Source organism: Trichoderma breve, chromosome 4 (genome assembly GCF_028502605.1).
Source record: "Trichoderma breve strain T069 chromosome 4, whole genome shotgun sequence".
Taxonomy (NCBI): Eukaryota; Fungi; Ascomycota; class Sordariomycetes; order Hypocreales; family Hypocreaceae; genus Trichoderma; species Trichoderma breve.
In genome coordinates this window covers 3,104,544-3,128,735 of record NC_079235.1, presented here as the reverse complement: position 1 = coordinate 3,128,735, position 24,192 = coordinate 3,104,544, and the positions used below count along the sequence as shown (strand labels likewise).

The window sequence follows — 24,192 nt, the reverse complement described above, 5'->3', positions numbered from 1 at the left end:
ATCCCTCGATACACACGATTGGGGGTCCGCCGTAAAGGGGGGAGGGGGACCGCCGGCCATATTGACTTGATTCATTCACCAAAGGCCACACACACGGTCAGGTTGGGCATGGACTAGAAGTGAACACGGGGCAGATGCTACAGTAACAAGAAGGCGTCTTCTCTTCTCTTTCTGCTCTTTTTGGGGGCGGCTGTCGTAGTATGAGCGGGGATCCGCGACATATTTCCTTCTTCTTGCCGTAGGGACCTCCCATCGTTTACTTGCGAGGCAAAAAACACCCTTGTTGCATCTCATCTTCTTTTTGCTCCTTTTCTGTTAGTTTAAAATTTTTGTCATGTGGGCCTCAAGAACCACTTTGATAACCGTCATCAACCCATTGTGTGCGTGGCGTCTACTGTACTTCTCTCTTCCCTACCCTTTTCGCAGTCATCACGGGGACAGGAGCCCCTGCTGGATTTTGACCCTCGTCTCTCGCTACCGAGAATAGACACACTCGCAACCGAGTACGCTAGCCGTAGGAACCGAAAGCTGTTGTTTGACGCAGGCCGAAGGAGAATAACCATGTTTATGCCGATGTCCCATTTTCAGCCGCTTTATTCTCGGACGCCTCAGTGCGGCACCTCTTGCACATGCACCAGCCCCCCAGACTTCCCCGAGCCCATTCGCGTCGTTGCTGTACCGGCAGGGTCACGTCGCAGTAATGATTGAGAATCTCCTCTCCTTTCTTGATGCCTCCGGGCCGGCCGCCCACGACACGTTCCTTCCTTGCCGAGAGGACCATCCGGCCGCTCCAGTCCCATGTGACGTTTGGATCACAGTCATGGTTGGCGAGACACCAATATGGATGCACCGCAGCAACATCCGGCCTTCCATCTCGCGGGTTCTTGCGGGCCGAGGCGGTTCCACGAAACTTGGCATATAGTGTGTTGAGCACCCACAGATCGTATTCCGGCAGCCCGGCGTAGATGTCAATGTCCATCTTCTCCAGTATATGCAGCGGCGTCTCAATGTTGTATTTGAAAGAGAAGGGAAGCGTCCACTCGGGCGGAGGGCCGGCGTTGGGCGATATATTGATCTCGTTGGTTCGAGAAGGTACGAAATCACCCCAGATGAATTTCACCTCTTGTACATCCAGCGGATGAACTTCTTCGTTGACAGCTATCGCCAGAACTCTTGAAAGAAGAAGAAGATGTAGCGTCTCGTCGGCTTCGAATGCACTGGGATCCTTGGCAATGGAGTCCACGTCCTTATCGCAGACCGCAGGATGGTAGCGCCTCTGAGCCTCGTCGTGACATTCCTGACTACAGAAGACGGTATCGAAGCACTCTTCGCACTGAATAGATCGGTTCTCGCTACCAAGCGGGGCGAGCTCGGAACTGCAGGCATCGCAGACTGAATCCTTGTGTCGGTTGTTGGCCGTAAGGAGAGTGTACTCTCTTAGCACAACCTCGCCGGCCTCAATATCCTCCTGGGCAAAGACGCCCAGCTGTTTGCAAGTGGGGATTATCTCGTAGTTATCCGTCTCACTTTCCCCCTCTAACAAGACTGGCAGAGTCGCCACTTGGACGGCACACTTTGGAGCCATCTCCCTCAGGCCGTCGTTCAAAGACTGCAAAGACTCTGGAGAGAAGCGATCTGGCTCATGGTCGTTCCAAGGATAGACCTCTCGGCGGACAAGACCAAAGTCGGGCAGATCATCGGCCTCGAAGTCTGTCAAGCCCAGCTTCTGCCTTGCCACGGTGTCAATATGGTTCCTGGTGTGAAGCAGTTTTGCATTCTGTGGCGCAGCCGCAAGGCCTCGGTCGCAGAATTGAGAGGCACTTCTCAAGCAACCGCACAACAAGAGGCTCAGCGATAGTATTTGATATGCTCTTATCGATGCCAGGAGTGCCAGTTGGCCAGAAGCCACGTCTGCATCTCCGTGGGTCCCATTAGCCAGGTCAGGGTACTCATCGGCAAGTTGCCCCTGGACCAGGGCCTCTGGGAGAGGCTCTCCGATATATCGGCTCAAGGATTCTTGGGCCTGGTCGTGATATTCAAAACCGTCGTTTACAATCTCATCAGTGAGGAGGAGAGCTCGATAGGCGTCACCAGCGGCAAGATCGGGGTATCCGAGGTCTGCATAGATGGCGGCCCGCTCGAGATAGAGAATCAGGTCATAGGGCAAGCTTTTAAGCCCCTCGGTTAACAGCTGACGACGCTCGAGCAGCGTCTCGTTGACGGCGGTTTGATCTATATCTGGGGACGACATTGGTACCAGTCAGTCGTCGAAACCAGCAATCAAGCAGGCTACTACACCACAACTCTAGGGTGCAAGGATACGGCAAACGTTTGATGAAAAGTCAGAATCTGTGAAGAAAACCCAACAGCAAATTGTCGTCAGCACCCAGGCCACACGCTCAAGCAGCGCTACAGTAGAAGAATGTCGTTACCTGGATGAAAGCGTGTCAGGGTTACAAGGGCCGAAAGGTCCGCCGAGCTGAAACAAGGGATAAGAAAGAGACCGGAAACTCCAAGGCAAAAGTGTCAAGCTTCCAACGAGCGGTCAAATTCGATGGGTTTCTAAATGGCAACAAGTCTCTCCCCTCTGACTCCGCAGCAAGGTTGGACAAAGAACTAGGCCGGTCTGTGGGGGACTGCAAAAGTCAATGGCAGCTTTAGAAGGGCCCCGAAGGCCAGCAAGACGCTGGTCTGGCGGGTCGTAGGGATTGCCGCAGATGTGTGCCGCCGGCGGCCTGGGCTGGAGCTGCGGTTTTGCACGACTGCTTGGACGGGCAGCCAATGCAACAGCTTGCCAGGGTTATGGCACAAGATGGGAGGCACGGGATGCGGCCGTCTATATCCCCGCAAGGTGGCGGGCGCTGTATCCAAAGGTGTCCAGGAGACACAGAGAAGGGGGTGGCCAAGCAAAGGCCGAGATAAGGGCCTGTAAGCCTGCGCGAGTGACAAGACAGAGGGCAGCGAATCAACAGGCACGGCCCGGACTCACAACACTCAAGTGAGGCTGTCTCGTGACGCACTATGCCGCCGTACAGCTCCAGGTCCAGACGATTCGGACCCGAATAGTGGCTGCTACTGCCGGCTATAGGTCGAGTCTGCTTGGATGGTATGTGGCTCTGCCTTGTTTATGGCTTGCCTGTGTGTGGAATAGCTCTGGCCTCGATTCTGCCGGGTTCCAAGCAAAATGATTGGGCAAACAGGTAGCGGAAGTTGAAGCAGAAGAAGATAGCCCTGGAGATTCGAGACTGGGAGACTAATTTGATATCTCCAGAACTTGTCAAGAACGGGGAGGGGCAGCTCAACGGGGTCCTTTCCTTGCAATCGGTGAACAACTGGGGAAGGGACGCGACCAGGACAGGCCCGAATGGCGGCACACGCTGGAGCCCTTTTTTGCAGTCTGGCACCCCTACTGGCCTGCGGATGACCAAGAGCCAATGATTCGCTATCCGCGCCGAACTATGGCCACAACCTGCAGCAAACGGCCCTGCTTGCGAATTGGGCAAGTCAAAGGGTTAATAAACAAGGGCTGAGGGCTGAGGAATGGAGAGAAGGGGCAGATGGAGGGGAGGCAAAAAGAAGACCTGGGCTGAGGTCGAGGGTTGGGAGGAGGGCCGTAGGGAGTGAGAAAAGGGAACAAGGCAGAATAAAATTTTAATGAGGCCTTAGACGATACAGCGAATGGGCTAGCAGGCAAGCAACTGTGTGGGATTAGGGTGGTTTAGCATGCTTTCCGCCTGACCCAGCTGGACCCTGAATTCCGGGTGGGACATTGTGGCAGCCAAGGGGATTTCAGGGTCTGGCCACACTAGAGTCGCATTTGGGCTGGAGGCTCCCGGAGCCGGCAGTAACGTAGCGAAAACTCGCCTCTAAACTGTACAGCAACCAACAAGCAGTTCGCCTGTCACCCACTAATCTAGTCAATAGTCTACTAGATAGTAGCTTTGCTGTTATGTTGTACAGTACTGGACCCGTTTGACACTTGATGGCTTGGGGACAGTTCCAAGTCGGGGGGATACATCCTGCTTCAAATACGATGTTGATCCAACCCAATTCTCGACAAGGAGAGACACACAGACACGAACACACACTGAGAAGAGAAAAAACCCCCGTTTAATACAAAGCTAATGCAAAGATGCTGGCCCCCTCTTTCAGATGCCGGGTTCACATGCGCCCTTGGCTTGGTGACAGGAGCACACCAAGTTTTTCTGCCTTGCTGTTCACATGGCGGGGTGCCCAGCTTTTTTTTGCCCCAAAGCTGCTGGCTTGGCCATCTCCACCAAGACCCGCCGGCGATTGTGCTGGTGACGACTTGGAGGGCATTCAGGCGGTCCCCCCTATCGAGGGCTCTCTCGCACTGCTATCTCAGTGTGGCATACACACACAGCAGACTAAGAGGCGGACGTTGGGAATGTGGCAACCGTCGGCACGCCGCGGCGGGGAATAACATGGGCCATGGATGGTCACCAGCATATTCCCGCCAGACCCATCAGGAATTGCGTGCAGCAGCACTAACATCACGGTCATATCTCAATACTCGCTTATGGAGGCATGAAGTGATGGCTCAGATGCTTCTCGTGAGGCTGAACGATTTGCAAACCAACCCATGTGTATGATGAATAACCCAACAAGTTTGTTGTGATTGGCAACTTCATCGTTACGTCATTGTTGTCAAATAGTGTTTTGAGCGTCTTCCAATCCCAGTTGCAGCATTGGGACCGCCACCGAGGCTATTCTGCACGCCTCTTTTGTGGCTGTAAGTGTCAACTTGCTCGATGGATCCATGGATGGATCCTTACTAACCTCTGGCACTTGATAGTATGCACTCAGTATTGGTTACATGCCGAGGGTTGAGACAAAATATGCATGTGTCTACAGAGAGCGTTACAGAGCTGTTTCCTATAAATACATACCTGCAATGCAGAGGTGCCATCCAGCAATATGGACAGTCTCTCCGGGTGCATTTTCAGGTACGAGGCTCGGAGGCACCTCCGTGCCCAATCGTACTAGCAACGGCTCTCGCTCGTTCGCTCGCCAATATAGCCCATGTAGGTGCATGTATGTACGTCCTCGCTAGCATCAAGCACAGCACAGGGGCCAACCAACATCACAACGACGCGCTATAAAAGCAGCGTAAACCTCAACTGGCATACGGCCTGCCTACCGATCTGAGACATTGGCTCGGCAATCATGTGAAAAGCAGCACGTCGTTTCTTCAACTAACAAGCGAAGTTTCGCTTCGATGCGCGGCGGCCGGGGGCATGTCTCGCATCGGGCCTTGGCGAGCTCTGAGCACCGTAGCGCCTTTAAGAGCACCCGACAGCACCAGCCCACGCCAAGTCTTGCTGAGCTGCAGCTTTCAGCCTATGAACCAGAGGTTTGGTAGCTCCCCAGCGCAAGTTCGTATTCAACTTGTTAGCTCATGCGCAACTCCAACCACTCACTATCCAAGAAATTCATCCTTTCCATCCATACATGTTGATCTCAATATAAATATAGCATCCGCCTATAACGCCAACACACCCAATTCAACCATGTTCATCCGATGCCATCTCTCGCTCAAGCGATCCATCGCACCAGCTCTAACTCTAACGAGAAGCGCAAACGAACCGCCCGGATCAAACGGTCCTCTCACATAGCGGAATTGTCAAAATAAAACAAAAACCTCAACGCTACCCAGCTGAGCGGCATAAAAATCTACATGCTACCTACCTCGCTCGGTCTAGCATCGCGTAGCAGCGACACTAAACGCAGTGCCGAATTCCGGCCTCGAGTCTTGACGTTGACGTGATGCTTCTCCAATTCCGACGTTCCAAGCGGCATGCAGACCGCGGCATCCCTGCAGATCGGTGCTTGCAATGCGCAAATTGTACATAACGATGCGGTTGCATGGCCATTTTGGACCTCCAGGCTTTGTCCCTTCTCCGACAAAACACCCGCTCGGTTTTCTTCTCCGTGCATGATTAAGAAGTAATTCTCCTTTTCTAGAACCATCTCGTAGTTCGTTGAAAGCTGCCCAACCCGCTGGATACGTTTTTTAACCTTGATCGTAGTGGCAACGCCCGCCTGAACTCAGCCCGGCCTTATCTTATCTTCCCACGCGCCTCTGACATAACCCCGCGCGCACGCAGCTCCGTTTCCTTCGAACTTGGCGCAACCTTCAACTCCCCCAAATGGAAAAATAGAGCAACCCCGCCATCCAAACACCCGGACCTCTAAGGTTGATTTGCACAGCTCCGAGCAGAGAAAAAAAAAAGAGAGAACACCATAATATCAAACATAGACTGAACGAGCCTTTTCCGATATACGGTTTACACACCGCCTTCCTTTACATCAGACCAACAGTCGAGACAGCTTTCGTGCTTCCAAGCCTCGTTTTTCTTTTTCCCACAGCTACAATCATGCCCAAGACACAGCCCAACCTATACGCCTTCCCGGGCACCGATGCCCTCGCACAGGCTCTGCGCGCATACGTAATCCAGAGCCAAAACGCCGGTATTGAGAGGCACGGCGTCTTCAAGGTGGCCGTGTCAGGAGGCTCGCTGCCCAAGACGCTCGCCGCGGCCCTGCTGGCTCCCTCCTCCGGCCCCGAAGACACGGTCGACTTCACCAAGTGGGAAATCTTCTTCGCCGACGAGCGCGCGGTGCCGCTGGACCACGAGGACTCCAACTACGCCCTGGTCAAGGCCGAGCTGCTCGACAAGCTGCCCGCGGACCAGCAGCCCGCCGCCGTGCACGCAATCAACGTCGAGCACCTCGGCGACATCCAGGAGCTCGCCGACCAGTACGAGCAGACGCTCGTCGCCAGCTTCGCCTCGCGGGACTCGGTCCGCTTGCCCATCTTTGACCTGCTGCTGCTCGGCTGCGGGCCCGACGGCCACACCTGCTCTCTCTTCCCCGGCCACGAGCTGCTCCGCGAGGCGGACGCCTGGGTCGCCCCCATCGAGGACTCGCCCAAGCCGCCCCCCAAGCGAATCACCCTGACGCTGCCTGTCGTCACGCACGCCGTCCGCGTCGCCTTCGTCGCCACCGGCGGCGGCAAGAAGGATATCATGAAGCAGATCTTCGACGCCGACGCGGGGCTGCCCTGCGCTCTCGTCAACGAGGCTGCGGGAGACCGATGCAGCTGGTTCGTCGACGAGCCCGCCATCGAGGGCGTCAGCTTCCCCCGGAGGGCGTACCTGTAAAGGAAAGACTGAGCATGGAAATGGCGCACTCTAGGATAGGATAGGAGAGGGAGAGGAGGAACGAGATTCGAATTGATGATGACGCATGACCACAAGCAAATGATGAGACGACGCGAAAAACAAACCGTGATGGCCAGATGGGCAAGCAGCATTTTGAAAAAAAATTTGAAAGAAAAAAAAGAAAACGAAAAAGAAAAAAACAACCTCCCATGTATCGAAGCCAAGACGCCTCCTCCATGGGCTTGGTTCTTTCTTTTCTTCTCGTTGTGTCCCCTTTATCACTATCGCTGGGAGGTATCTTTGAACCCTTTGAAAAGAAAAAGCTTGTCTCACGGTTGTATTTTATCATATCTTATGCCCCGGCTTCGAGGAGCACGCTGGGCTTGTTTCTCCCTTTTTTTGTTATTACTTAGATTACATGATGCTTTCACCGGAAAGAAACTTATCATTTTTTTCCCTCAACATGCAAGACGGGTTGAAAATCAGTCTAGTGGAACTATATCGCTCGTGATGTCGTTGATGCTAAATGCTTGATGCCAATTTAATGATGCTGATGCCAATGCTGCTAATGATGATGGTTCTGTTGTCCGTTCCAACGTTGGATGTATCCCCCCTTTGCCGCAGTCGTTATGTCGTCAAAGGTCGATGTTTTTGTCAAAAGAAAAAAAAAATAGCACAAAAGTAAAACAAACCCAGACCAGAGAGAGAATCAATGAAAAGAGGAAAGAAGAAAGTAAGGAAATCATCAACACCCCTTTAAACATGAAATGGCACCCTTCACATCTCGTTCCAGGCACCTCTCACCCGCGAGACCCGGAGGTCGTCATCCTCTTCGCTCCTGTTCATCTTCTCAATCCACGCATCTTCCCTCGCGAGCGCCTCATGCTCAACCTCTTCCATAATCTCCAACTCCGCCAACATGTCGTCAATAAGCATGCGCGATCCGTCCAGCATCTTCTCCAAGCTAGATTTCTCGTCCTCCTCCGGCGGCTCGTAAAACTCATCTCGACTCAGGTCATCGATATCGCTGAGCTGCTGCCTCCATTCAGTCAGAAGCTGGATGAGATCTCCGCGCTCTTCTTTCCATCGGGCATCCAAGTCTTCAATGAATAGGTTGTCGTTTCCTTGGGCGAGCATGGCGCCCTTTCTTCTCCCGTCCTCCATCTCACTCACGCCATCGATCCAAATCTCGAAATGTCGCACCACACGAGCATATCGGCCACCTGGGTCGCTCAGTGACCATACATTCGTAATGATGGATTCCAGAGACTGAATCTTTTCGTCCAGTCTACCACCACTACCCCATCTTCGGAGCGCGAGCACGTTCCGCTTTTCCAGTGCTATACTCTCCTGCTCAGCAACCTCCCTGCTTTCTTCGCTCAGCTTTTGGAACCGGTTCCCCAATTTCTGCTTGGCGCTCGCTCGCCATTCGGCATCCACAGTTGGAGCCTCCTGATGGAGCAGATACAGCTGTAGGAGCTCTGCTTGAAGCTTACTAACTTCAGCCGACGCAGCAATATTAGCTGGCAACTTGGAGGGCGAAGGAGGGGCGAGATGTGACGCCGAAGGCTTGGCGGAGAGGGTCTTGCTTGGTGAGTTGGGGCGGTGTAAAGAAGAATTCGATGGTCGTTTCAGTTGGGACGCCTGGTCCGATGAAAGCAGCGTACCGGCAGAGGAAGGCTTCGAAAGTCTAGACACCACTCTACTAATAGTCGCCAGTGACGGCTTACGAAACGACGATACCTTTTCAGTAGAGGGAGCTCGACGTTCCAGCTTTGGTTGCCCCGTCGGCGTCGCAGCCCGGCTACTAGCAGCTGAATTTGCAGACCGGGTGGTAGTTGGAGTTATAGACCGAGTCATGGAAGTCCGTGTCGCAGATCGTATAGAATTAGTGAATGTGGCAGCGCGAGACAGCGCCCCTACCGAAGGCGATCGCGTCTTAGTCGAGGGAGGCGTCTTTGCCGTCGTTGAGGTAGGAGTAACAGGCCCGCCTGAGTAAGTATTGGATCGAGGCATGGCGGTTGGTGTTGCTGATCGCCGAGTTGTCGTTGGTATGCCCGTTTGGGCCGTGGGTGTTGCAGGCCGCCGAATGGGATCTCTCGACCTCGAAGTGGCTTCTCTCGGCCTCGAAGCGGACTTCACCGTAGTTGGTCCAGCGAGGTTTGTGGCCGAGCTTCTTGTATATGCAAGTCCTGTTGACCTTCGCTCCAGCTCTTTGGGTTTGCCCTCCATTGAGATGCTGGCAGACCTCCCCCTGGTTTGGATGGACGGTCTGGTCATAGTTGTCGACGGTGGGTATTTGTTGGTCGTAGCCATCTTTTCCTTCCTCGCCATCACCTCCTTCGTTGCCATCGTCATCGATCTCGCCAGACGCCCAGGCATGACCGGCGGTGCACCAGGAGCTCTGGCATTGGCATTGGTGGCCGTGTTCTTCAAGCTGTTCGTCGAGCTGCTGGAGCTAGAAGCAACCGAGACAGATGAGACGCCGCCTCGGGCACCGTATCTGGGCAGCCGACTTGGCGACGTACTTCGGGGCACCGACGCATCTCGAGTGCTAGACGATCTGGTCGGTATCTGTGGGATGCCCGTGTTTGAGCGCACCGAGCGCGAGCGAGGAATTGACGACATGGCGGTGATGCTGGAGGTTGGGAATTGGCGAGGATGAAGGTGAAGCTGGCCTGCCCGACGGTGACATTTCACCTGAGCTGGGCTGTTAGTGCCCTACGCTGGTGATGTCAGGGAGCTTCAGGCGCTATAAAAGCCCAACTGCCGTACCTGGCTACTCCCGTTTGGGTCAGGCTCACATGCTGCAGACCCCAACTCCGCCAATTGGATTCAACTGATGCTCCATCTCGACTTGCCCCTGATTCAAGCATCATCAAATCTTGATATCAAGGGTATTCATTATTTTTACATTACACATTGGTTATGAAAAAAATTTCATTTTTTCATTTGCATCAAAGACGGTAATATCATATCATCCCTGAGTAATGCCTCAATGGCTAAGGTACATGTAGTCTATTTTCAATCACTCTCTTTGAGAGAACAAACCAGAGATACCCTGACTCATGTAAACAAATTCAAAGTTGCCCAAACCGTGGTCCGGCATGTCGATTTCCCTAAAAACCATTGGAATTATCCTTTCCCATTCTCTTTGAACCAACGAGCGACTGAACCAATCCTCTTTAATGCTATACATGTGAAATATTTCCGCCCCAATCTTGCGGGTAAGCCGAAAAATGGTATCAAAAGTAAAACAGAGGGCCGAACCAGAGTTTCCTTTTATGGTACTTTGATACAAGTTTGTATTGAGAAAACAAAAAAAAAGACACTGATGAAGACATTCGTACTCCAGATCCCATGACAGTAATGTTTCATGCCATAAAAAAGTAATAATAATGGAGGAGAAGAGGAAGAAGATGAAGAAGAAGAAGAAAGGAAAAAGTGGGCGAGCGGAATAGGGGTATCATGAGAGTATGTGGCGGGGGGAAGATTAGGAGATATGCGGCGTCATGGTGTTGGCTACAGCCCCATAGCTGTGCCAGGACGAGAGGAAGATGTGAACCCTGCAGGTCCAGCACTGGCCAAAACGTCAACTAAACGGCGGAGGTCCCGTTGATAGCTGCCCAGCTTGCGATAGCAACCGTCGCATATCCGTAGATGGCAGAAAGTACACACCCAGCGATCCTCGACGTCTGCTCGGTCGCAAGTTTGACAGGTCAGTGGACAATTCCGGTTGCTTCGGCGAGCCATGGTCCTGTGTTGTTGGAAACAATTGAAATGCATGTCAGTGAGGGGTCTTGCCTTGACGATACCATCTCTAGGTAGGTTTGGGTACGTCTGTGTGGGAAAATATGCCGCCTTAGGATGAGGTTCCCCCTGGGTTTTCATCTCAGCATATAGCGTGCCATCACGACCCCGATACAACAGCCCTTGTGTTTCTGATTGTAAAAGTCGTGGGTCTGCCGTCGCCTGAGGCTCGCTGCGCTGTGGCTTCACTGTTTGGGGAGCATCTGTTCGGATCACGGCAGGCTGGGGCTGGGGCTGAGGTTGCACCACAGTTGTGTCTCCAGAACCACGTGAGCCGGTAGACGCATCGTCTTTGGGAAGAGAAGCCGCTGGTGCAGTTGTTGCAGTAAGTGTGGCACCGGCCTTTGGTAATGTTGAGGGTACAGCCGCTTGGCTGGATGCACTGGTACTATTCGTATCAGACGGCGGGCGAAAGAAATCCTTGACAGCTGTGAAGTCCTGGCTAGGACTTGTCGGCAGGGCTTTTCGTGATATAGGTTTTTGAGAGCTTGCTGTTGCAGTCAGGTTGCCGTTGGAAGGCTTTGGCGGCAGTCCTTTTGAAAAGTCCGGAGAAGCACCCCTTGGAGCCTCGGGAGATGATGCTGGAGACACGGGAGAGACGAAAGGCTCGACAGCAGGCACTTTGACCTCTTCCTTCTGATACTCTGGTGTCGGCGGTCGCTTAGCAGCTGGGACGCCGGGGAAACCAGCTTTCGCACTAGAAGTGCTGGATATCGACTCGGAGCGCTGAGAGCCAAGTCTTTCTTTGATTTGCTTCAGCTTGGATGTTTCGCTCCCCATGGCTTGCGTGGCAGGGGGCGGCTGGTCCTTGGCCGGCAACGAAGGGCGAATATTCCGGCCAGGTAATCCGCCAGCAAACGGAGGAGCTCGCTGGGCTGCAGCCTTGGCCGTGTCGGACGCTGCTTCTGATGCTGTCTCCGGTTCAGCCACGTCCGGGGGAAGCTGTGTATCTGCGGTTGATCCGTGGCTGTAGTCGAGCTTGAGGCCAGGGAGCTCTCTGCTAGCTTGGCTCATGTGTGGACGTCGTTTCCAGATCTCAGGGCGAGGCGATGATGGAGCGGTCAGCTCTGGACTGTCTGGTCTTGGAGGCGTTGGTTTGTCGTCTTTGGGAGGTGGTGGAGGAAGAGTTCGCTCAGCAGGGCGCTGGGAGTGGCCAAAGCCAGCGTTGGGGCGAGCAGGCAGTGAGCCACTGCCGCCTGTGACGGTGGCGGCTGGAGCTCTGGCAGGCGCAGCGTCCACCTTTTCGCTTCCAGATGCTGCGACTTCCTGTCCGTTTTCAACCTTTTCACCCACGCTGCTCTGCTGCGACTCGTCGCCATCTTCCATATACGCCATCAGGATGCTCGACAGGGAGAAGGTCGGCGATGGCTGAGCCAGGAATTGCGTCGTCGGCGCCGGCAGCTGCAGGTTCGCAATGGGTTTCCGCGGGATCGACATCATGGACCGGCCGCTCAAGGGCGGCGACTGCAGGCTCACTGAGACAGAGCTGGTAGGCGAAAGTGAGGGCGCCGCAATGCTGATTTGGCTGCTCGTGTTGTCGTAACTCGATGTATTACTGTTAATATTCTTATTCAGGCTATCTTTACTGGCCCGACTCGGCTGGGGCGTTGTCGGCAGCGTCTTGGTCGGCGGCGCGGGAGGCAGCGGAGGAAGCGGGAGGTTCTTTGTCGGCGGCGGCGAGGCGAGCGATGAGGTTCTCGCCGGGAGACTCAACTCGCTATTCTTTCGATTACGATTATTGTTACTGTTGACGGCGCTGCTCTCACTGTCTTCGTCGTCGAAGCCGTCGAATCCGGGGACTCCAGGCAACGCCTTGGAGAAGCGGGATACGCCGCTTTTAGGGACTGAAAGATCGGATTGCCGCGACATCGTGGCCCAACACTCTGACACGGCGAGAAGAACAACGACAGCAAAACGGCAGAGCGGTCGAGACCGAGTTCAACAGGATGTCCGCATGTGCCTGTACTAGCTTGAGACGATTCGCAGCGCCCCTGTGAGGCTCACGGCGGCAGCAGGAGTGTTTTGCCGGTATTGCGCAGCTCCGATGAGTGCGCATTGGGAAGAATTGGCAGTCCATGAGCAGAAGCAGAAATGCTGAGACGAGGAGGCCGTCCTAGGTTGTTTTAGATTCCGAGCGAGTCCCTGGCTAATACAACTTTGGCGGGATGGCGGCAGCCAATATGCGGGAACGGCGATGAAACGGGCATCAGGACATGGGGCTGGTGGCGCCTCGGCGGGGACGCCATTCTGCATTGTCCTTGCATATGACAGGGCTGGATTGGACTGTTGGAATGCATTGGATGTCGTCGCAGGTGGACAGGGGTTGATTCTGCGATCCTCTGCAAGAGACGCAGCTTGGCAGGGCGATACTGCATTCTATCTGCATCATTACGAGTACGAGTCCTTCTACGTCTATCGAGCTATCCGCGTGTATAGCTCATAGGCATCGACTATTTATTCGGCACCAATTACTACACTTGGCCAAGATATTTTGACGTTGTCAATGGCAATCCATCTGCACCTAGGATGATCTGCCACTCACGACAGCCACGTCAAAACTTGATCTCATTTAGGCTCAATCGTATTCGTGACGCTCATAGAGGCGCCACGACGTCATTAGCATGTTAGCGCATGAAAGTGATGCTGGTTTCTCGTCACGTAGGAGGAGGGCAAAGCAAGTGAGAAGGGAGATGATGCAGATTGTCGCCTCTCAGCTGAACAAGCATCCATGTTCCGCAGTGGCTGAGAAACCGGCCGAGACTTGCCGGTCTGGTGTCTCTCATTAGCCACGCACCAGCTTGCGCCACCAACGACTGGCTGAGGTGGGCAGGAAGACAACTTGAACATTGAACGGACTGACATCTCCTTGACTGTGGCCTACAGTACGATAGCCGATGCATATCCTCTGTGTTTTGCTCTTTGTAGACTATTATCAGCTAATTCATGTGGCTTAATTGCGTTGGGGTTATGTGTGATGAGGCGGCCGGGACAAGTACCCACAGCAATGCAACAGCGGCTCGCTGGCACTATATTGAAAACTTCGCCGGCTTTTTTTTTTTTCTCTTCACAAGGCAGATAAACATGGAAACAAATAGATTGAATACTTGTATCCAGTTTTTATCGTCCGAAGTGACTCGACTTGTCATTGGGAAACCGACAAATAACGTTGTCGGCTCCCCGCATGTGGAGGAAGGCTGCAGGCGCGCACGGGCGGATTTGCGACACATGGCACGGCAGAGCTGATGGTAAAACGTGGCAGATGCAACTCCAACTCCGTATTTTTGCTAACCGACATGGATCAATTCGACTCATTGCATTCGGTACTTGTCAGACACTTCGCATGTATTGCACATGCATGTTAAAGTGCGTTTAGCATAGATGCGAGCTTCACTTAGATTCGCAGTCAACATAAAGACTTCAGGTAGGCTAAGCTGGGCATACTCAGCTCATCGGCATACAGTATTTACACAACATGGATTTAGCGTACATGTACACATTAAACGGAATCACATGGACATGGGACAATATCAAGCCTCAGGATCCCGATGAGGCACTTCTCGAAACTACGGTTGTTGCCCTTCCAACAGCGAAGGATTATGAAAGGGAGATTAAGAAGATGATGTTCCCAGACCAGTTTGCTGATAATGTTGAGGATTCGAAAGTGGCCGCATTCGAACTCTGAGAGGACCGTGAACATGAATACTATGTTCTAAAATTATGACCTACCTTATTCATCTAATGTACTTTTATAAGAGAGTATAGCTAGAGAGTCGGATGCCAATATGTCTAGGTACTTATACTCTTTTAGCCATTCAGCCACCCCCAGATTTTAGTCAGAAACTCCAAATGCGGAGTTTACCTAGTCCACACGCAAGTGTCATCTCTCCATGCCTTACAGACTCAATGCTTGCAATACTGTTTCGCCATGAAGTGTTTAAGCCATTATTACCAACACTTGGCATTACCATATGGATTTATCAATTCATCAAATAGTAGTAGTAAATGTTCTCGCGTTCATGCTCGGCTACCATCGCCCCAGTGAGATTTATAATAACCCCGGAAATATACGACAATCCAAGTCCAAAATCGGATGCTAAACGCGACTTACAGCTGCATTATTCAGCATCATCTACTCAATGGACTGCAATTTGGCCTATCGATAGGTTGTGATGGATTCTATCATATGTACTCGAGATTGCGTTCTTTTTGGATCTCGTTATTTTTTATGAAAACGCCCTTGGGTTGACAAGACAATGCGCTGATATAAATATTGCCCCTGGCTAAATGAAGACGGCCTGGGTGGGGGGCGGCTCACTAGCAACTCGTACATCGACACATCTCACCGTTTGTTTTGCGTGTCAGCTTCCATATACGCATCTCACAAGAGAGGTTCGTGTCTCCCATAGTACGCGCTGCCATCTAGCTGCTGCAACCTCTAGCTTTGCTCGTTGCCAGAGTAAAAACTAGGCTGTGTTTCCAAGAGATTGGAACTACGGTTATCAACGCGATCGGCGTTTGTTGTAATTTGACTCAACTTCCATCAAGATGAGATCAACTTCCAACGAAGAAGAGCCATCTGCTCCTCCAACGGAGGCATCGCCCCTTCTTTCCGAATCTCATCCTCAAAACGGCATCTTTGGCAATGGCAATGGCAATGGCAATGACGTCGAAGATGGCGGCGTGGGCACCAGCCCGAACAAGCATCCCATGGCTGACAAGATGCACATCTTGCTTCCTGCCATTGGCGTTGGAGTAAATCATCATCCCTATTTCAAATGTCTATAAAAGAGAATTCATGTTAACGAGACGTCTTCGTCCAGGTCTATCTTGTAGCTGTCGACCAGCTCCTTGCAGTTGCAACATATGCCAGAATTGGCAGCGAGCTCAATGCGTTAAACAACACAAGCTGGATCGCCACCGCGTAAGCACGAACCTCGGAAACTTCAATGCTTTCTCGCTTCCTACACCAGTGGCAAAATCTTCTAACATAAAAAACCTAAGATACTTCCTCACCCTCACAAGCTTCCAGCCTCTCTACGGCAAGCTCAGCGACATTTTCGGTCGCAAGGCGTGCCTCTTGTTTGCATACGCCGTCTTTGGCATTGGCTGCTTGGGATGCGGCCTAGCCCAGAGCATGACGCAGCTTTGTGTTGCTCGAGCAGTTGCTGGTATTGGCGGAGGAGGAATGAGTTCGGTTGTGTCGATTCTGCTGTCTGATATTGTTCCTCTGCAAGAGCGCGGCGTCTGGCAGGGCTATATCAACGTAGTATACGCTGCAGGAACTTCGACTGGAGGACCCCTAGGAGGTCTCTTTGCCGATTCTCTCGGATGGCGATGGTAAGATTGATCGTAGCGTGAAGACTTGGACGTCCACTAACCTCGATATGAATAGGTCATTCATGATTCAGGCCCCCATGTGCTTGGTAGCCTGGGTCTCAGTGTACTTCATCCTTGATCTCGAGCCTCCTTCAAAGGACCACTGGGTCGCAAAAGTTCGCCAGATCGATTTCCTGGGCGCCTTCACCCTCGTGCTCGCAGTCGTTTCTCTCCTGACCGGCCTCGACTCCGGCCCTAACCTTGGATGGTCCAATCGCATCACCATCGTCTCTCTCAGTCTTACCCCCGTCCTGTTTGCTCTATTCCTGTTCGTGGAGATGAAAATTGCCAAGCACCCGTTCGCCCCAGGCCACATCATCCTCAGCCGAGACTTGCTTCCCTGTTACATCGTCAACATGTGTGGCATGGCGGGTGAAATGGCCGTCATGTTCTTTGTGCCGCTGTACTTCCAGGCCGTCGAAGGACTAAGCGCCACGGCGAGCGGCTCAATGCTTGTTCCTGCAACCATAGCTGGCGTGTTGGGGTCTCTCGCGGGCGGTTGGATTATCAAGAGAACCGGCAAGTTCTACTGGCCGACGGTGATTAGCTACGGCATCTTGTTCTTCTCAATGGTGCCTCTGATTGTTTCAGTCTGGTTCCGCTCACTGATTGGCTCTAATACGGGATTCGTCCTTTCAGCCGTTGGCAACGGAGGTGGTAAGTTTCAATTTCCTTTCATGTCGACCTTCTCGTTCGCCCCGCCCCCACACATCTCCATCAATGCCACCATAACATTGTACTCTACTCCATATGCTATCTGCATCTGTATATATTTTGTCATACAGACCGAGACTAACAAGGTTTATCCTCCAAGGCATTACTACCGTTCTCATCGCTCTTCTTGCCAATGCTGCCACCGAGGACACCGCAGTTGCCATCGCCTGCTCGTATCTCTTCCGCTCACTGGGCTCCAGCGTCGGCGTCGGCGCCAGTTCTGCCGTGCTCCAGCAGGTTTTGAGGACACAACTAGCTTCCCGTATCGGAGACGATGCCGGCCAGGTTGAAGAAAAGGTGCGCCAAAGCCTGGACGCCATCAAACATTTGCCGCCGCTAGTGGCCGAACAGGTTCGCTCGAGCTACCAGACGGCCATCGTTGGGTCCTTTGTACCGTCACTCCTATTTGGCCTCGTGTGTTTTACTGCTACGTTCTGGATTAAAGAAAAGTCTCTCAAGCGGTAGATGCAAGCAGAGGGTTGGAGGGAAGCATCAGGATCCCATCTTCGTCCCATTGCTAGCTGCATAGACCTCACCTCTGTATGCACAGCCATTGTATACACGCATATATCCAGTCTGTATATAGGTACAGCAGTAATGTAACACTCGTATATACTCGTCAAAGCGCTTAGCAACATCTAGACATATAATTTGTAGTAAGACCCATCACATGTAGGGTTAGTAGATAAGGAAGCACAACGCCAGCTCCGTGTTTATCATGTTCCACAACGTAACGCATGACCAATTATTTAACATTTCACAATAGTTCAATGCTACCTCGATATCAATCAGAAAAGCCCGGATTGCATGCAACGCCCGCAGTCACACGCAAATACGAAGCAGGAAAAAAAAATCAATATCCTACCCCAACTCTGCTCCGAAAACCGGTGCTATTTCACTTCAATCCTGCAGTGCTACGGTACTATTCCCAGCAGCAGATCGGCACGGACCATCGCCAAGCGGTTTGCGCCTTGAACCAGCTCCAGCCTCCTCTCTTCAAGTTCCTTGATCCCCGGCACAACGGCCCAATATTTTTTTTCCTATGCCCGGGTGTGCATTTTCCCTCTTTGTGATGGTCCCCCCGGAACAGGTTTCCATGAAATGTCCCCGGCCCAGGCGCCCGCTCTTGACGCTGGCCCGTAGATGCAACCCTGACGTCGGATATTGGCTCCCTGTAATTGTTTTTGGTTCTCGTGCTGCGCGATTGCGCAATGCTCTGGCCAAGCCTTTGAGAGATGCCTCTGTGCCGAAGTTCGGCTCTGAGAAGTTCACAATGAAGATTTACATGTAGTGTTTTTGGCGGTTGGTTTGGATTGTTCTTAGGCGTGTTTTATCCTCGTGCTTTTTACCTGTATTTTCGTCCAGTCTTTTTTTCTTTGCCCACCTACTCCGGGCTATTTTAAGCCAGGAAAAACAAAGGTGCGTAATCTTAATATTATGCTTCAATGGCATCATGTCACTAGCCCCAAAGTCTTAGCGCCAGACAAACTCCATATGAGCCCAGACTTCGTGCATCAACATGTAATAACTTGGAACTACCTCTCTAGACTACAGCAGTGCTAAAGCATCCAATTGGTTGGTTAATACTTGCCATATCTTACTAAACAAGGCTATGCAAGGGACTTCTGAACTCGCTCCTCTCCTTTTTATTCCCTTTTTAACCTCTTCATCTCCTTTTGTTTACCTGTTTTTGCATCTTGAAGCCCATCCTTATCTACCTCAATATCTATTAGTTGCCTAATTAGGTGCCCACTACCGTAGCGTCCAGCCACTACCGTTGTAAATGCTCGGTACTTTCGAGCACTCAAACGCCATTCATTCTATTAGTATTAGGCTCCAAAGCTCCAACGGCAGACAAACCAGGTAGGGTTCACCATTCAATGCTCTTCTACAGAGTCACCGGTACCGGTGCAGCCTACAGCACGAGCCTACAAGCCGCCCGTACTCGGTACTCCCGTCCAGATCGGGTCGAGTTACCCCGCGCCGCCCAGATTTGTTCCGACGCCCTTTTATTATCGTGAAGCTCATGCATGTGCTTTTGCCTCAAACTTCGGACGGGCCTTGGCGCCTCTATTCAGAAGGTCGCAAGGCGTGCGATGGCCATTGCGACCCAAGATCGGGCTCGGAAGCAAATGACGGATATGGCAGGCTGTTTGAGCTTCGACACTGCCGGAGCCGGCCGATCGCTTGTGATAATGAGCATTGGAGTTGAGGCGCTTATCTCTCTTACCTTATACACCGGACGGAGGTGTTTCGGCTTCGTGTTTTTGGCCGTGCTCCTATTAGTTGGCGATAGTTTTTATTATAGTATTTACATAGTTTCAGTGTAATTAGCTAGTTTGGTAATGGGTGTAGCATTCTCGTCATTATGTGTCTAGCCTTGTTCTGCTTGTGTCCAATCGTCTAGTATTTCTCATTCAGGTCTATCCGGTCTGGCTCTTTATACACCATGCATGGCGTTGCATGGTCAGTCTCCAGCCAGTAGCAGCTTTACGTGCAATGCCATCATCGTCGCCTTCTCTTTCTGGCGGCCTCGTCTCTCAGCATGGATCTTTTGCGAGCCCAAGCCAGTGGTTTTTGTGGTAATCTCCCTTTAGGAAGGAGATGCTTCATGCGGTGCCATCACTTGGCCCTCGGTCTGCATTTGGGGAACCCATCTAACGTCGTAGTATTCGGCAGGGCTGGCTAAATCGGTCGTGGACTGTGCTCTATGCATGTAATTTGTTATCATGTCTGCCTTGCATCCCAGACGTCTTGGGATTGGTAAAAATATATATATGAGATGGCTCCCCCTCGATTCAAGTTGGAGAATCATCACAGCTCGCCACTTGAATACCATCCAAAGCCCTCTTCTCTCTACCTCAGAAGACAAAAATTCCATCACTCGCAATGGCTCCCGTTTCCCAGATTGTTTCAGCTCTTATGCTGCCCGCTCTCGCTCTGGGAGCTGCCATCGAGCCCCGTGGCGCTGATATCGTCGGAGGAACTGCCGCTGCTCTCGGCGAGTTCCCCTACATCGTCTCTCTGTCCACTCAGGGCTCTCACTTCTGCGGTGGTGTTTTGGTCAACGCCAACACCGTCATCACTGCTGCCCACTGCTCCGTCGACTTCTCTGCCTCGCAGGTCAAGGTCCGCGCCGGCACTCTTGTAAGTTGACCCATCTTCCTCCTCCTCTCCTGCCCTGTCCCGAGAGGCAGATTGGACTTGATACTAATTTTGTATCCATTACAGACCTGGGCTTCAGGCGGTACCCAAGTCGGTGTCTCCAGGATCATTGTGAACCCCTCCTACAACTCCCGTACCACCGACTTCGACGTTGCTGTCTGGAAGCTGGCCAGCTCCATCTCTGAGAGCTCCACCATCGGCTACGCCACCCTTCCCGCTGCCGGCTCTGACCCTGCTGCTGGTTCCATCGTCACCACCGCTGGCTGGTAAGCATTTCCCATATCCTGATATATAACGTGGAGCACCTAGCAATTGGTACGGAACTCAATGCTAATTGATTCAACAGGGGCACCACCTCCGAGGGCAGCTCGTCTCTCCCCGCCAGACTCAACAAGGTTTCCGTCCCCGTCGTCTCTCGTGCCACCTGCCAGTCCGAGTACGGCAGGTCTGCTGTTACCACCAACATGTTCTGCGCCGCTCAGGCCCAGGGTGGCAAGGACTCTTGCCAGGGTGACAGCGGTGGCCCCATCGTCGATGCCAACGGCGTCCTCCAGGGTCTTGTTTCTTGGGGCAATGGCTGTGCTGAGCCTGGTTTCGCTGGTGTCTACAGCAGACTCGGCAGCCTTCTCAGCTTCGTCCAGGCCAACCTTTAAGCGCCTGTTTAGGAACAAAGAAAGAAAAAACTAACAAAAAATCTCGTCAAAGCGGCAGAGATCCTGTTCTCTTCTTGATTGGTTTAGGGGGCTGAGGGTGTGGGCGACTTTGGTTTCACAGCAGCAGCCTTGGCCGAGTAGCTAGGGTATATAGGATTCGAATTTAAGAAAAAAAAGCTTATCTCACTGAAAAAAACAAGACTCATCAATTAAGGGGCGGTAGCACTGGCCGCTTTTGTGCTTCCCAACAATATAATATACAATCATCTGGTCCACTCAGTAATAGTATCATTTCATTAAATGCAGTTACACGGTCTTTCAACTCATCTGCAAGAGCAAAAGAAATAACTGACTCATCACGAGCTTCAGGTATCAAGATTATCTCGTAATATTGATAAATCGTTTCATGAAGGAAATATATCATACTATCTCGTTATTTCCCCTTTGCTGGCGGGGTCGGCATAGGCTCCATCCCAAATATGTCGCCAGATCTAAGGGGGTCTCTTTCATCCAACTCTGCCGGTGCTTCTCCGAACAAGAATGCATTCTTTTCCCGGCTAGCATTGTTATTACGCCTCTTCTGTTGGGATGTAGGTGATTTGCCTATTGGGGGCGTTTGTAGTGGTCCGGACTCTTCCGGTTCTAGCATCCATGAGAATGAAGACTGTGCTATAGTCGATCTAGCAGGTATAGAGACAGCCACTGGAGTCTTGGGTTGGCCTTCACTCAGCACCTCCTCTTTCTTTGAATCAATGCTTGTAGCTTCTGCTGCATTAGAGAGTGGGTCCTGGATTTCTTCAGACTTCTTCATATCTCCCAGCTTTGAATCTGCTTTCAAGAGATTCGGGCCGGACGCATTCGTGCCAGATACGGGTGATAAAGGTTGGTTCTCTTTTTCAAATGGTGGCGCTTTCTTGATTTCCTTGTCCTCTCTTTTCTCGGCCGCGAGTTGAGCTTCTTCAGAGGTAGAGGAGTCTGCGGTTGGGATGTCCATCGAGGCATCTTGCAGATATATTTGCACAAATTGGACTTTGGCTGCTGCAACTTCGATTATGTCAAGGCTTCGAGCTTTGTCTTCGAGATTGGACACGGATAGCGCCCTCAGGCTCATGACAGTCTCCTCGAGTAAGCCTGCTAGTTGGTCGTTCCGTCTCTGCATAACAGCCAATGCCTTGGCAGCGCCATCGTCAGCCAGAACGACTCTCGGATACGGTGAAGAAAGGCCTTCGTTTAGGCCTTGCATGTTTCGTTTTATTTCACCAACAGCGTCTCGTAACGCCTGGTTGATTCCCAGCTTTTCGCTCTTCTCCAGCACGCCCTGGATCATATTTTCCACTCCACCCTGTTGTTGAAGAAATTTTGACGGCGAGCGGATTGGCGACCTCAGTCCAAAGCCCTTTTTGCGAATAGAATCGAGCCCGGGAAGGGGTGAGTTAACACGTTCAGTAGATTGGGTGCTCTTTTGGACATTAGGGAGTCTTCCTGAGTACTTCTTGATCAGGGTTGCGCCTCCGGGTGCATTCATGTGATCCCGGAGATAGAGTGCATCATCGACGAATGTATGAGGTCCGTGCAACTGATCTGGTGGCGGGTACTTGAGAAGTAGTTGCAGGCAAACAGAATAATCAGATTCTAACACTGGATGAAACGGTCAGAATAACAAAGTGAGGGTTTTGTGAGCAAGGAAAAGATACTCACGTTGCCAGCGGATTCGCAGTAGCATGGCGCAACAAACGAGGTCTATAAGGTCTAACGAGGGATCGACGGCCAAAATTGTATCCCAAAGCACAAGAAATTGATTGAAAGGAAATTCTCGGCTGAATAAAAGTCGAATCCAGCGACTGGTAAACAGATTAGTATACATGTAAGAACAAAAGGGGGGACTAGCATCGAAAAACAATCGTCTCACTCACATTAAAAATATTTGGGGAAGTATCTCTATACTTGTAAGATGCGCTGCCAGTTCTGGATCAATCTTCTGTAAGCAGACTTCGTGAATGAATTTGCTCCGCTCAACAATGGCGGAGCTTTGCTCAGGAAATCGAGATTGTGATGGACCGTCAGTCGGCGGGCTTGAGTTTGGCACATCTTTGACCTCGTAAAATGACTGAGCGTTCTCCATCAACTCAGAAAATAAGATAAAGGCATCGTGCTCGATGAATGACTGGTCGATGGTTTCGAGCATCAGCTCCTCGAGGCTATCCTCGTCATCGCTAGCGGTTGTCGATACTCGATCTAAAGCATCCTGCTCGACCACGTGTAGTATAGGAGCCAGGAGTTCATGCATCCCCTGTCGATAGCCACCCCTGTCTGGATTCACCTTGCAATAGACAAAGAGGATATCCAGAATCATGCGTTGCATATAGTCTTCATGATAATTTGCTTCGTCCGGCAGCCTCTGGACGTCTTGCAAGATTTCTGCTCTGACAACTTCATCTTCGCGGACAGTGTTCCAAGGGGACTTGGAAGTATTAGATTCCATTGAGTCCATGTCTAGGCCGGAAGTTGTCACTCACTTTTGGGTCATCAGCCAAAGGGTCAATGGTGAGCTCCGTGAGAGCCTCAGGGTGGTTTATGAACTTGAGAAAGTGATCACGGCGTTCGCTATACGACTCTCTCTTCTCGCGGAGAGATTGAGACCAGCTTGGCTTGGTACTGTCACCATCTTTTGACAGAAGAAAGACCTTTGCGTAGCAAGTCAGTGTCAGACCACCATCTCCAGACACAGATGTCAGATGCGTAAGCAGACTCACCTTCCAGCAGACAGAACGACAACCAGATAAGCAAGGGCTCGAGGGGCCGTTGTGGCGGACAGCATTCTGTAAGTCCTCAACGCTTGCGCAGTGCGTCTGAGTTGCCTGCCATCTCGCTCTTCAGGGGCAGTCAGTTGGCAGACTTTTGACATTTCATTGTGAGACATGACACTCACTGTGTCTCTGCAAGAGATCTCATCCTGGTGAGGGTCCTGGCAAGTAAGACTAAGCGGCCAAACTTATCGACATGATACGCTCACTTCCAGCTCTCAGGTGAGTCTATTGCCGCATCGGGAATACCAGATAGGTGAATATTACGCAGTCCACGATATCTCATAAAGTCCAGTTGGAAGTGAGAAGATTGAGGGCTGTGAAAGTACGGCGCCATAGCCCCGCACCTGGCCAACGTGGATGTACAGGTACACGCATACTCGGCCGTCATAGATCGCTGTAGGCGGGTTGCTAGCGCGATATCCCGGCTCCGGCACCCTAATGCCGCGCCCCTAAATGGCCTGCAGCGGTGTTTTGTGCATAGGT

The 24,192-nt window shown here is 52.0% G+C and overlaps 9 protein-coding genes across 9 annotated transcripts; 5 read left to right on the top strand and 4 right to left on the bottom strand.

Annotated features, from left to right (window-relative positions):
* Positions 1-565: 565 nt before the first annotated feature.
* On the bottom strand, positions 566-2,251 carry T069G_07192 (SET domain-containing protein; the record flags this gene model as incomplete). Its single annotated transcript, XM_056174402.1, has 1 exon — positions 566-2,251. One exon carries the CDS (start codon positions 2,249-2,251, stop codon positions 566-568), a length of 1,686 nt encoding a protein of 561 aa, XP_056027981.1.
* Positions 2,252-6,398: 4,147 nt separating this feature from the next.
* T069G_07191 (glucosamine-6-phosphate isomerases/6-phosphogluconolactonase domain-containing protein) lies at positions 6,399-7,184 on the top strand (the record flags this gene model as incomplete). The annotated part of the gene is made up of 1 exon (XM_056174401.1): positions 6,399-7,184. One exon carries the CDS (start codon positions 6,399-6,401, stop codon positions 7,182-7,184), a length of 786 nt encoding a protein of 261 aa, XP_056027980.1.
* Positions 7,185-7,961: 777 nt separating this feature from the next.
* On the bottom strand, positions 7,962-9,200 carry T069G_07190 (uncharacterized protein; the record flags this gene model as incomplete). The annotated part of the gene is made up of 1 exon (XM_056174400.1): positions 7,962-9,200. One exon carries the CDS (start codon positions 9,198-9,200, stop codon positions 7,962-7,964), a length of 1,239 nt encoding a protein of 412 aa, XP_056027979.1.
* A 37-nt stretch (positions 9,201-9,237) lies between these two features.
* T069G_07189 (uncharacterized protein) lies at positions 9,238-9,849 on the top strand (the record flags this gene model as incomplete). Its single annotated transcript, XM_056174399.1, has 1 exon — positions 9,238-9,849. One exon carries the CDS (start codon positions 9,238-9,240, stop codon positions 9,847-9,849), a length of 612 nt encoding a protein of 203 aa, XP_056027978.1.
* An 857-nt stretch (positions 9,850-10,706) lies between these two features.
* T069G_07188 (uncharacterized protein) lies at positions 10,707-12,863 on the bottom strand (the record flags this gene model as incomplete). Its single annotated transcript, XM_056174398.1, has 1 exon — positions 10,707-12,863. One exon carries the CDS (start codon positions 12,861-12,863, stop codon positions 10,707-10,709), a length of 2,157 nt encoding a protein of 718 aa, XP_056027977.1.
* A 1,603-nt stretch (positions 12,864-14,466) lies between these two features.
* Positions 14,467-14,676, top strand: T069G_07187 (uncharacterized protein; the record flags this gene model as incomplete). The annotated part of the gene is made up of 1 exon (XM_056174397.1): positions 14,467-14,676. One exon carries the CDS (start codon positions 14,467-14,469, stop codon positions 14,674-14,676), a length of 210 nt encoding a protein of 69 aa, XP_056027976.1.
* An 863-nt stretch (positions 14,677-15,539) lies between these two features.
* On the top strand, positions 15,540-17,549 carry T069G_07186 (major facilitator superfamily domain-containing protein; the record flags this gene model as incomplete). The annotated part of the gene is made up of 5 exons (XM_056174396.1): positions 15,540-15,746; positions 15,815-15,915; positions 15,996-16,331; positions 16,387-17,027; positions 17,185-17,549. The coding sequence occupies 5 exons, from the start codon at positions 15,540-15,542 to the stop codon at positions 17,547-17,549; spliced, it is 1,650 nt and encodes a 549-aa protein (XP_056027975.1).
* Positions 17,550-19,973: 2,424 nt separating this feature from the next.
* On the top strand, positions 19,974-20,902 carry T069G_07185 (trypsin domain-containing protein; the record flags this gene model as incomplete). Its single annotated transcript, XM_056174395.1, has 3 exons — positions 19,974-20,231; positions 20,316-20,515; positions 20,596-20,902. 3 exons carry the CDS (start codon positions 19,974-19,976, stop codon positions 20,900-20,902), a joined length of 765 nt encoding a protein of 254 aa, XP_056027974.1.
* A 433-nt stretch (positions 20,903-21,335) lies between these two features.
* T069G_07184 (rab-GTPase-TBC domain-containing protein) lies at positions 21,336-23,854 on the bottom strand (the record flags this gene model as incomplete). The annotated part of the gene is made up of 7 exons (XM_056174394.1): positions 21,336-21,707; positions 21,774-22,540; positions 22,601-22,743; positions 22,816-23,363; positions 23,419-23,586; positions 23,656-23,773; positions 23,832-23,854. The coding sequence occupies 7 exons, from the start codon at positions 23,852-23,854 to the stop codon at positions 21,336-21,338; spliced, it is 2,139 nt and encodes a 712-aa protein (XP_056027973.1).
* Between the last annotated feature and the right edge of the window lie 338 nt (positions 23,855-24,192).